General features: G+C 42.1%; 1 protein-coding gene across 4 annotated transcripts in view; it reads left to right on the top strand.

Annotated features, from left to right (window-relative positions):
- The window catches only part of NR6A1 (nuclear receptor subfamily 6 group A member 1), a 504,088-nt gene that overhangs the window by 463,673 nt on the left and 28,178 nt on the right, over positions 1-12,237 (top strand). For all 4 annotated transcript variants that reach the window (XM_073590719.1, XM_073590717.1, XM_073590718.1 and 1 more), the window contains exon 8: positions 4,725-4,979. In XM_073590719.1, coding sequence (XP_073446820.1) covers positions 4,725-4,979 — 255 coding nt within the window. The remainder of the gene's footprint in view (positions 1-4,724; positions 4,980-12,237) is intronic.

Here is a 12,237-nt window from a genome sequence, read left to right as displayed (position 1 = left end):
CATGCTAATGATATGTAATAAAGATGATGTCAGGGGTTTGGGCCAACAGCAGGCTAATTAAATGTTTTGGGTTTTTTGTTTGTAATTTTCTTTTTTCTTTGTATTATATTTGAAAAAAAAAAAAAAGCTCACGGAGAGCCGATACACGTCTCATTATATGATGCAACTGTGAATAAATAAAATTTTATTTCAATTCATCCGAAGAATGAAGTCCCGGTCTCTTTTACTATCCCGAGGAATGGTGATAACTAGTGATGAGTGAACGTGCTGGGATAAGGTGTTATCTGAGCATGCTCATGAGTCGAGTGCCTTCGGCGTGCTCGAAAAATAGGTTTGAGTCCCCGTGGCTGTTCGACTGCTGCAACACTTGCATGGATTGCCTGTTTGTTAAGGGGGCTTTACACATAGCGATATCGCTAAAGCTACATGTGATACTTACCTCTGACCGGCTCCCCCGCTGGCTATCGCTGATCGCGCACGTCCATTTCTCGTCGTCGGCTTCCTGCTGGCGCCGACGAGCGAGCTATGGACGCGGGCGGAACCGGCGGTCATCGCTTCGTCTGAAAGGTTAGTACGACTGCCGACTGCTACATCGCTGGTGAGATCTGCCTGTGTGGCAGCTCACTAGCGACCATTTAGAGATGCACCAGCGATCCTGACCGGGTCGTATCGTGGTCGGGATCCGCTGGTGCATCGCTAAATGTAAAGGGGCCTTTGGATAATCCCTGCATGTGTTGCAGCTGTCAAACAGCCACGGGCACTTGAACATATTTTTCGAGTATGATCAAGGCACTCCACACACGAGCATGTTCAGGTATCACCTTATCCTAGTACGATCGCTCATCACTAGTGATAACGTTTTCACTGGAGAAATCCTTGAAGCATATCTCACTTTCTCGAAATGTACAATAGGTATAAGCGCAACATCATAGGCATCGCTCGCTAACTATACAGAAGTGTAGTGAAAGACAACCCTTTTAATACTTACAGGCAGCTATAAATTCTGTCTTTAGGGTATGAGCAATTGCAGATTTCTCATGGCCTATAGCTTAAAGGGAATCTGTCCCCAGGTTTTTGCTATTTAATCTGAGAGCAGCATAATTTAGGGACTGAGACTCTAATTCCAGCAATGTGTCACTTACTGGTCTGCTTGGCAAGGTTTTGGTAAAATCGCAGTTTTCTCTGCGGCAGATCTAGCAGAGCTCTGAATGCTGAGCTATGTATAACCCTGCCCACACCACTGATTGGCTGCTTTCTGTGTGCACTGTAGTGGTGTGGGGGGTGTGGTTACACAGAACAGGGGGACTAGGAGGTATGAGACACCTAATCCTGTAGTGATAATATCACTGGAATCTGGGTCTCTGCCCCTACATCATGCTGATCTAAGATTACATAGCAAAAACATTGACAGATTCCCTTTAATCACTACAGTGCTCAGAGAGAGCGTTTCCAGTCCAGCAATATTAGGAAATATATCTGCAGCTGGCTAATGTATTCCTGGAAGACATCGCCAATGTGTAACTTTGCTTTTAAGTCTGGGTGGATATGTTTCTTTCTTGGCTGTTGAATGTCACCTCCTGCACTTAAATGTTCATAAATTTCCTTGGCCTTCTCTTGCACATTGATATATTCTGCCATCTGTAATATAATATGTGAATGGGGTTGTCCCCTCCCTGACGTTTTCTATAATGCCATTATGATGTCAGGTTCGCCTTCTAACCAAAGAACCCCGCTCATCACACGTCGCCTTGAAGGTATGCGTTTCGCTCCTCCAGCCTTGTACATTGTCATTCATTCTTGACTTGTTTGCAGCATTTCTTTTTTTTTTTTTTTTTTTTTCTGCTATTAAACTGACAACGATAAAACTCTACAGAAATTAAGTTCTAAAAGTTCTACTTCTAATTGCCACATCGCGTCCGAGCGATTTAACAACTGATTCCTTTGTTCTCAGGAAGAAAGTTTATGATCATTTAGAAGAGATTCTCAATAAGTAAGAAAAGTAGAAATTCAGTTTAATTGAGAAAAAAACTGGCGTGATGTGAGATTTTGGTACACGGAGTGTCTCATGCTCCAAGTGTATCTACTTGAAGGAGTTGTCTGGGGCTGAAATATCAATAGGTCATCAATATGAGATCAGAGTTGGGTTCACCCCAGACGATCAGATAAAAGCTGCTCCGACAGCTTCCAGACCGCAAGAGCGCCTACATTGTTTGTTTGGTGGCTGCTGCCGAGTACTGCATTCTGAATGGGAAATGAAGTGGCAGTGGTCGCCAAGCCAAGTGACCACCAACTAAAGCCGGCCATACACATTGGGGTAATGTCAGCCCAATCCACCAATAACGTGTGAAGATCTCGCAACTACTTCCCCCTACTTGATGAGGTCACGGGAAGAAGGATTAGACAGACCACCTGATCCTTCTGTTCACATAAGATGCCACCAGAAATATATATCTGCACCTTTACAGGGAGTTTATTATATAAAAAAGGAAAATTAATGTAACGCATTAATATTTTAATTGTTTTCAAATATTTAATATATAATTTAATGGTATAAAATTTTATTTAAAAAGTTTTGGCATGTTCAACTTTTAAACACTAGGGGGAGCAGCTGCTCAGATTTTACATGCGGACCAAGTATAATACTAGCTCGCATTACGACTGCTGTAAATGTGGGTGGAATCTACTCACATTTAACTGATGTTACTCCTCCCCTTGGGGGTGGGGGGTAATTTTAGGATCACAATGCCGCACCATTTTGTGTTCCTGATGGGTGGACCGAGGACTGTTGCTAGGACCGATTCTAGCTTTCCTGCAGATAAAATTGAGCTGTGCCCCTCCCGGAAATTCAATATAATCCTGCTGTGAATAAATGTAATTCCTCCACTGTTTTTTGAGGCTTGTTTACAGCATTCAATGTACGGTACTAATGACCCGTCTATAATATTCTCCAGATCGTTGCAATATTAAACTTGCATAGATTTTATTTATTTTTTTCAATCTTGGTTATAAAAAAATCAATAGTTTGTTTAAAAAAAAAAAAAAAATAATACAATAATAGTTTTGTTTTTTGAGATTTTCCAAAACCCATAGTGTTTTTGTTTCCAGCTATGACAATGTGTTGGGGTTTGTGTTTGGGGTACGTACTATGCTTTGATCACTTTTTATTGCATCGTTTTAGGGAGGTGGTGAGATGATCGGGGGGAAAAAACCCGCAATTCTGGTATTTCGATTATTTTTCTGTTTATGGTATTTACCGTATGGCGTAATTTACTTTAAATGTTGATAGACTGTACTTTTATGGAAGTGGAAATGCCACCTACATGTACTTATTTTTAATGGAGTAGAAGCGGGAGATTAATTTTTTTTTTTTATTTTTAGTTCCCTTAGGGCAGGGTTTCCCAACTCCAGTCCTCAAGGCACACCAACAGATCATGTTTTCAGGATTTCCTTTGTATTGCACAGGTGAAGCAATTATCTCCTGAGCAATACTAAGGAAATCCTGAAAACATGATCTGTTGGTGTGCCTTGAGGACTGGAGTTGGGAAACCCTGCCTTAGGGGACTATTACATGGGGAAAACGGGTCTGACATTCTTTTCATTTGGGTAATACTTTACACAGCCTTCTCTGGTGACTGCATTGTAAAGAGTGGAACTCATTCTTCTCTGCGCCTGCAGGTGGTACTCATAGGAGCGCAGGGCAGACGCAAATAAGGAAGACAGCATGGACTGTTTTCTACAGCGGAGTGTGCTTCTCTCCCCTTGGGGACCCTCTGCAGTTCAACTGACTGCACTGGCACTTCTGCTAGAAGTCACCTCCGTGCCGGCATGCTTTCTCCGCTCACCCCTACTTTCAGTGTTGAGTGCAGTAGCCAGCAATGATTTGACTGCTGCGCTCTGCACACTACAAGTATCAGTGAACTGTGACAATGACTTCATCCAGCTGTAAGAATAGATTGAGCTACTAATGCCAGGCTGCCCAACCTGTATTAACTGCTGCAGGAAGGCAGCACAGCTGCCCCCGTGCTTGATATGCTGTCACCGCTCACACCTACTTACTGTGCAAAGCTCAGCAGTCAAATAGTTTCTGGCTGCTACACTCTGAACACTGTATGTAACCGCAACGGAGAAGAATTGCAGCTCAAGACATAGCGCTGGGCTACAGTAAAATGGTGCCTGGCTACACCTATAGCTGTGAACTGTGCATGACAGGGGGGGCATGATGTACCACAGCTTAGGAGTCCATATCGGCGACTAACCTCACTCTCTGCTGTATTTGCTGTGTAGGTGTTGTGCCGTGACACATTGCAGACAATCAAATACGAATGGTAGCCCACAATGCCTGAAGAAAAAAAAAAATTGTAAAAAATTTGGCCCACCGCTGTCTAATGTGTGGGGCAATGTTTGCTCCCTTCTCCCCACTCGGATGCACATGGCATGCACGCTCACTGAATATACATGTGTGTCGGGATTGAGAGGAGAGATGTTGGTCAGATACTCAGAATAGGCAATCAATGTATAATCGGTGGTCGTCTGGTCACTAGGATTGCTACTGACCATGAGAAAAAGCGAGTCCTGTTCCCCCCATGTCAGAGTGGTGTCGGCGCGCTACTCCAATACCTCAGCATCTGATTCATTATACTCATGGTTTGTGACACGTTCTATAGTTTCTTCAGTTTTTTACTTGTTTCTTATAACCTGGTTTCACTTTGTGTCTACACGCACAGGTACAAGGTGACTCATTCGGAGCTGTTCGCCTTGCTCTGCCGTCTTGCAGATGAGCTCCTGTTCCGTCAGATCACATGGGTGAAGAAGTTGCCATTTTTCTGCGATCTTTCCATCAAAGATTACACCTGCTTGCTGAGTACTACATGGCAGGAGCTAATATTACTCTCCTCACTTGCTACTTACAACAAGCAGATCTTTGTGGATCTGGCAGATGTCACATCGAAATACTCTCCATCTGAAAAAGAGCTGCGTAGGTGAGTGCCATAACTATTGCTCGTTACTATTTCTGCATCGTAACCAGTCTCTGCGGACTGGAAACATCGGTAGTGAGTGTCGCACAGATGCAGTTGAAATTAGAAGTGTTTTTTCCTGATACATTAAAATAAAAAATTAGAGCGCATTTCCACCAGCCGATTAGTCCTTTACTGATGATCATTCAATGTGAACAGGTTGCCAATTGCCCCAACAAATAGTGAAACGATCGTTCTGCAGGTAAAATGATTTTTAAGCTTGTCGGGGATGATGACAGTCTATAAGCACATAATGATCTATTACTGGATTACTGGTGCGGCACCCCCTTACATCTCTTCCCTCATTTCTGTCTATCGGCCTAGCCGATCGCTGCGCTCTGAAAACGACTTTCGACTAACCTCTGCACTAATCCGTACCTCCCACTCCCGACTCCAAGACTTCTCCCGTGCTGCTCCTATCCTCTGGAATGCTCTACCCCAAGAAATCAGGACTATCCACAATTTGCATAGTTTTAGGCGCTCACTCAAAACACATTTGTTCAGAGCGGCCTATCACGTTCACTAATCAAAGTCATTCTCTGTGTAAGTGTGTGTGTGTAGCCCATTCACTATCTCCATCCATCCTTCACTCCCTCAAGATGGCTGGACCTTCATTGTAAATACACAATTGTAAATACACACCTGTACTCTGTATCTCCCTCACCTTATTGTAGATTGTAAGCTCTCACGAGCAGGGTCGTCTTATTTCGTCTTATTTTGCTTTATTTATTGTATTAACGTTGTTACTTATGACTTGTGTTCTGAAACTGTTAAACTGTAAAGCGCTGCGGAATATGTTGGCGCTATATAAATAAAGATTATTATTATTATTATTATTATTATTATTATTACTGGTTGTACGTGCAGTCGTCCTGAGCAAACGACCGCTGATGGCAAACGTGTAACCGATTGGTGGTCATTTGTGATAAGCGAATAAGCTGGGATAAGGTGTTATCTGAGCATGCTTGGGGGCTAACTAAGTGACTTCGATGTGCTCGAAAAATATGTTCTAGTCCCCGCGGCTGCATGTCTGCATGCAGGGATTACCTGTTTATTAAGCAATCCCTGCATGTGTTATGGCTATCGAACAGCCACGAGACCTGGAGCCACGGGAACTAGAACCTGTTATTCGAGCACGCCGAAGTCTCTCTGTTAGCCCCCGAGCATGCTCAGATAACACCTTATCCCAGCACGTTTGCTCATCACTAGTGCCTTGTAAACCCGACCTTAGGCAACTTTGTATTACAATTTGTTTCAATTTCCTAATTTTTTTGCTATAATCAGAAAATTACCTATTGTTTAAATCAGATTTTTTTTTTTTTTTTTTTAAATTGTCAATGTTATTTTCTTTATTTTTTTGTTACACATCACATTTTGTCTTAAAAAATTTTTAAAAAATTGAAACCTTGCAGTTTTCACCCTATCTTTTGTTTCAGGAATTATACATGTGCATTAACCACAATGTTCAGACCCCGACCCTTTATTTTGCATTGACGCATCTAATGAGCATGTGCAAAGGTCATTGTGATTGGTGGTGCCTGTGTTATTACCTGTGTATAGAGGTGTTACCTGTCATTGTAATCCTGCCTCTGCTGAGGAGGAGCCTGCTAGAAACTGTTTCTGAAAGCTCAGGAGTTACGAGTCAAAAAAGACCCAGTGGCCGGTATGAAAATTGGAAGATTACTAATTTTTCTAATAAAAATGTTAATATGAAGAAAAAAACATTGCCAAAAAGTTTTAAAATATATTTAACACAAAAATCTGATTTAAACAATAGGTCATTTTCTGATGATACATTCCCTTTAACATGTAGGAGTTGTTGAATCTCTACTTTTAATTTTTCCATTTGTACTCGAATAGATGCACCTAAAAACTTTGTATATTTATTTCTGCTGTTTATTTAGAGCTTATTCCATCGCATTGTACACAGATTGTATTTAGGCATGTCCTAATTTACTGCATGAAAACCCATTAGGACAAGTGGCCCTTAGCCTAAGGTATATGCCTAAGCATGTACTAGGTTCACATCATCTTCTCAACCTTCATTTGACTCAACTTATTATATAGGCATATTTATTGTTTATGTACAGTTCTTTTGATTGTAGGGGGTTTAAAGAGAAGGTCTGCTTACTCCTATATTAGCTTGACAAAGATTTATATTAGGGTATGTGCACACTTTGCGTTTTCTGCTGCGTTTCCGCAGCGTTTTTGGCTCTGCAGAAACGCAGCAGATTCTGCTGCGTTGTACAGTACCTTTATTTCCTATGGAAATTAAAAAAAAGCTGTGCACATGCTGCGTTTTTTTCCGCGCGGTTTTGCTGCGGTTTTCAAAACGCAGCATGTCAATTGTTTGGTGCAAAAACGCTGCAGTTTTACACCTCATCCATTATGAGGTGAAAACCGCAGAAAAAACGCAGAAAAACCGCAGCACTTTGTCCTGCGGATTTCCTGCGGTTTTCTCTACAAAATCCGCAGAGACAAAAAACTATGTGTGCACATACCCTAAGGGATAGAAACGTTGCTACTGTTTCTGTATTTGTGGAAACAAAAAGTTAAAAATAAACTGCAAATAATGCATAAAGGTAATAATAATAAAGGTATTTAGTAAACATAATTTTGATCAAATTAATGTACAAGCCATCCCGCCACGTCAAGGCAACCCTTGTGGGACAGTCCTACTCTAGTATTTAAAACCTTTTCACTTGCCAAGTGACGTGAATGTGAACAAGGATCGAGGGACTGACCCACTAGTAAAAGCATAGGCCAGACTGGATGGTTTTCCCAGCTCAGAAAGAGGACAGTCACACCCATATATGCACAGAATGCACTATGAAATGGATAAAAAACTGAAGTCTGAACTGAGAAAATAAATTAGTGTGTATGCACAATGTAAGTGCATATTAACACATGACCATTAACCAGAGAAAACAAAAAGCAAAAAACACAAATATAAAGTAAAAAATAAACTGCAAATAATGCATAAAGGTAATAATAATAATAAGGGTATTTAGTAAACATAATTTTGATCAAACTAATGTACAAGCCATCCCGCCACGTCTGTATTTGTGATGCAATAATAAAGCAAGTTGATCTTCATTGGAGGTCAAAGCCTCCTTTTATTTGGATTTTGCTTTGGGGGGAAAAGGGATCATCCCACTCCCACATTTGTGAATCTACATGGTATTGACGCTTAAAGGGAATCTGTCACCCCATTTTTCAATTATCAGCTGCCGGCACCGCCGTCAGGGGTTTATCTACAGCATTCTGTAATGCTTTAGATAAGCCCCCGATGTAACCTGAAAGATAAGAAAAATTAGTTATATCATACTCACCCAGGGGCGGTCCGGTTTTGGTCCGATGGAGTTGCGTTCTGGGTCCGGTGCCTCCCATCTTCTAACGATGACGTCCTCTTCTTTGCTTCCTGCCGTGGCTCCTGCGCAGGTGCACTCTGCTCTGCCCTGTTGCGGGCAGAGCAGAGTACTGCAGTGCGCAGGCGCCAGACCAGATCAGAGAGGTCCGGCACCTGCGCACTTCACTCTGCCCTCAACAGGGCAGAGCAGAGTGCGCCGGAGCCACGACGGGAAGCAAAGAAGGGGACGTCACCGCTACAAGATGGGAGGCGCCGGACCGCAACACCCATCGGACCAAGACCGGACCACCCCCGGTGAGTATAATATAACTCATTTTTCTTATCTTTCAGGTTACATGGGGGTGGCTTATCTACAGCATTACAGAATGCTGTAGATAAGCCCCTGATGGTGGTGCCGGCAGCTGATAGTCCAGAAATGAGGTGACAGATTCCCTTTAATGCTGTCTCAACACCACTTTTATTAGAATTGGGGGAGATGTCCTGCTGTCCCAGAAAGCCAGGACAGTCTGTACAGCACAGTGAGGTCTCCTGTCTTTTTCTGCACTCTACAACATTATATACACACATACATTAATTTTCTGCTTCACTTGAGGGATTCTACCTTATAGCTTCTAGCAGGTAGGCATTAGTCTTAGCTGTGAGACACAGGCTGTATGACAAAGTCCAGAAGAATATTTTTCTGCTTACATTTCTAAATTAAGCTCTTCTTTATAGGCACATTGTACTGGTACATAAAGATTTACATTTATAAATTGTGCTGTTCTTTATATAAACAAATTGTACTGGTACATAAAGATACAGCTGTATATACCAGTAAATCTTGTTATGCTACACAAACATATACAGTTAGGTCCATATATATTTGGACAGAGACAACATTTTTCTAATTTTGGTTCTAGACATTACCACAATGAATTTTAAGCAAAACATTTCACAGCAAAACCTTCCAAATGCAAGCACCACACCTCAAATCAACTCCAGGCCTTTTATCTGCTTTATTGAGAATGACATAACGAAGGGATTGCCCACACCTGTCCATGAAATAGCCTTGGAGTCAATTGTCCAATTACTTTTGGTCCCTTTAAAACAGGGTGGCACATGTTAAGGAGCTGAAACTCCTAAAACCTTCATCACATTTTAATGTGGATACCCTCAAATGAAAGCTGAAAGTCTGAACTTCAACTGCATCTGAATTGTTTTGTTTAAAACTCATTGTGGTAATGTCTAGAACCAAAATTAGACAAATGTTGTCTCTGTCCAAATATATATGGACCTAACTGTATATGTGTTCACATTGCAGTGGGTCACATATGAAGCTGGAGTGACTTATATAAGGTATACACCTACAGTTCTACAGTCAGAATCCAGATCTGGTGAAACCTAAATTCAAACTTTAGACAAGTTAAAAAATATATACGGTATATATACTTAACCCTTCTGTGCCCAACTCTTGTTCAACCCTAGGTGTATCTGCACTCCATAATCCATTCAGGACCAAATGTAGCAACACATGGTCCTGAGTCAGGAGAATGGAGGGTAATTCACAATTTATTGTTTTTGGGAATATGAAATAGTGTCACACAGAATTTATCTATTGTGGATGTTTTCTCTTCCTCACATCCCCACTACCTTCCTACAGACTATAGCTTCTACTCTGGATCCCAGCAGCACTGCTACACATCTGTAGAGAATAGACTGATAATACTGCCAGGGTAGATAAGACAGCCTGCCCTCTTGATATAAAGCTCTGCAGTTCATATACTGTGAGACAGAGTTGCCTCTGATCACTAATCTGCCCAGTGCTAGAAGAAGCTGCTTTGTTCAAAGGAACAGGCTGAGCAGTGCTTCACTGACCCAGAAACCTGCAGCAGCAACCGTAGACACAAATTTCATGACTCTGACGTAACACTGACTGTCTGCTTGTGTTCCCGCCTGCAGTGCTCTCTTTCTGGGCTGGCTCATGATGGCTCCTGGTTGACTTCTTCCCCCTCCTGAGTTCAGTAACGAGTAGGAAGAGAATAAGAAGGAGCAAGCTACTGCTACTAATTCTAGCCTGTTTCTGTAGCTCAGCACAGAGAAAAATGCACTCAATTGCCTGGAGCCCTGGCTATAGAACAATATAGCGTGCAATATTATTCAGCCCCTTTACTTTCAGTGCAGCATACTCACTCCAGAAGTTCATTGTTGATCTCTGAATGGTCCAATGTTGTCCTAAATGACTTATGATGATAAATATAATCCACCTGTGTGTAATCAAGTCTCAGTATAAATGCACCTGCTCTGTGATAGTCTCAGTGTTCTGTTTGATGCACAGAGAGCTTTATGAAGACCAAGGAACACAACAGGCAGGTCCGTGATACTGTTGTGGAGACGTTTAAAGCCGGATTTGGATGCAATATGATTTCCAAAACTTTACACATCCCAAGGAGCACTGTGCAAGCGATCATATTGAAATGGAAGGAGTATCATACCACTGCAAATCAACCAAGACCCGGCCGTCCCTCTAAACTTTCATCTCAAGCAAGGAGAAGGCTGATCAGAGATGCAGCTAAGAGGCCCATGATCTCTCTGGATGAACTGCAGAGATCTACAGCTGAGGTGGGACAGTCTGTCCATAGGACAACAATCAGTCATACACTGCAAAAATCTGGCCTTTATGGAAGAGTGGCAAGAAGAAAGCCATTTCTCAAAGATATCCATAAAAAGTGTCATTTAAAGTTTGCAACAAGCCACCTGGGAGACACACCAAACATGTGGAAGAAGGTGCTCTGGTCAGATGAAGCCAAAATCGAACTTTTTGGCAACAATGCCAAACGATATGTTTGGCGTAAAGACAACACAGCTCATCACCCTGAACACACCATCCCCACTGTCAAACATGGTGATGGCAGCATCATTGTTTGGGCCTGATTTTCTTCAGCAGGGACAGGGAAGATGGTTAAAATTGATGGGAAGATGGGTGGAGCCAAACACAGGACCATTCTTGAAGAAAACCTGTTGGAGTCTGCAAAAGACCTGAGACTGGGATGGAGATTTGTCTTCCAACAAGACAATGATCCCAAAAATAAAGCAAAATCTACAATGGAATGGTTCACAAATAAACATATCCAGGTGTTAGAATGGCCAAGTCAAAGTCCAGACCTGAATCCAATCGAGAATCTGTGGAAAGAGCTGAAAATTGCTGTTCACAAACGATCTCCATCAAACCTCACTGGCCTCGAGCTGTTTGCCAAGGAACAATGGGCAAGAATTTCAGTCTCGCAATGTATAAAACTGATAGAGACTTACCCCAAGTGACTTGCAGCAGTAATCGCAGCAAAAGGTGGCGCAACAAAGTATTAAGTTAAAGGGGCCGAATAATTTTGTACGCCCCACTTTTCAGTTTTTGAATTCCACAAAAATTTAAAATAACCAATAAATTTCGTTCAACTTCACAATTGTGTCCCACTTGTTGATTCTTCACCAAAAATTTACATTTGGTATCTTTGTTTGAAGCATGATATGTGGGAAAAGGTTGAAAAGTTCCAGGGGGCCGAATACTTTCGCAAGGCACTGTATATGATAGAGGATAACTTGCTGATCAGTGAAGATCTGACCACTCAGACCTTCAGCAATGCCAAACATCATGAATGGAGTGGTGCTGCACATGCTCAACCTCCACTCCATTAATTGCCTAGGGGACTTCAGGACAAAGCAACACGCTGTGTTCTGTTTTCTCAGGAAGTCCCATAGATAATGAATGGAGCGGAGGTGGAACATGTATAGCTCCGGCATATTCAAAACCGGTTCTGCAGAGCTCTGTTCTCCAGATCTCTGAGGGTCTCAGTTGTCCGACCCCCAGCTCGACAAGTT

This window comes from Dendrobates tinctorius, unplaced genomic scaffold (assembly GCF_039654945.1).
Source record: "Dendrobates tinctorius isolate UK_male_01 unplaced genomic scaffold, ASM3965494v1 ptg000120l, whole genome shotgun sequence".
Classification (NCBI taxonomy): domain Eukaryota; kingdom Metazoa; phylum Chordata; class Amphibia; order Anura; family Dendrobatidae; genus Dendrobates; species Dendrobates tinctorius.
Note: the sequence above shows the minus strand (reverse complement) of the source record. Positions and strands in the feature narration are given on the sequence as shown.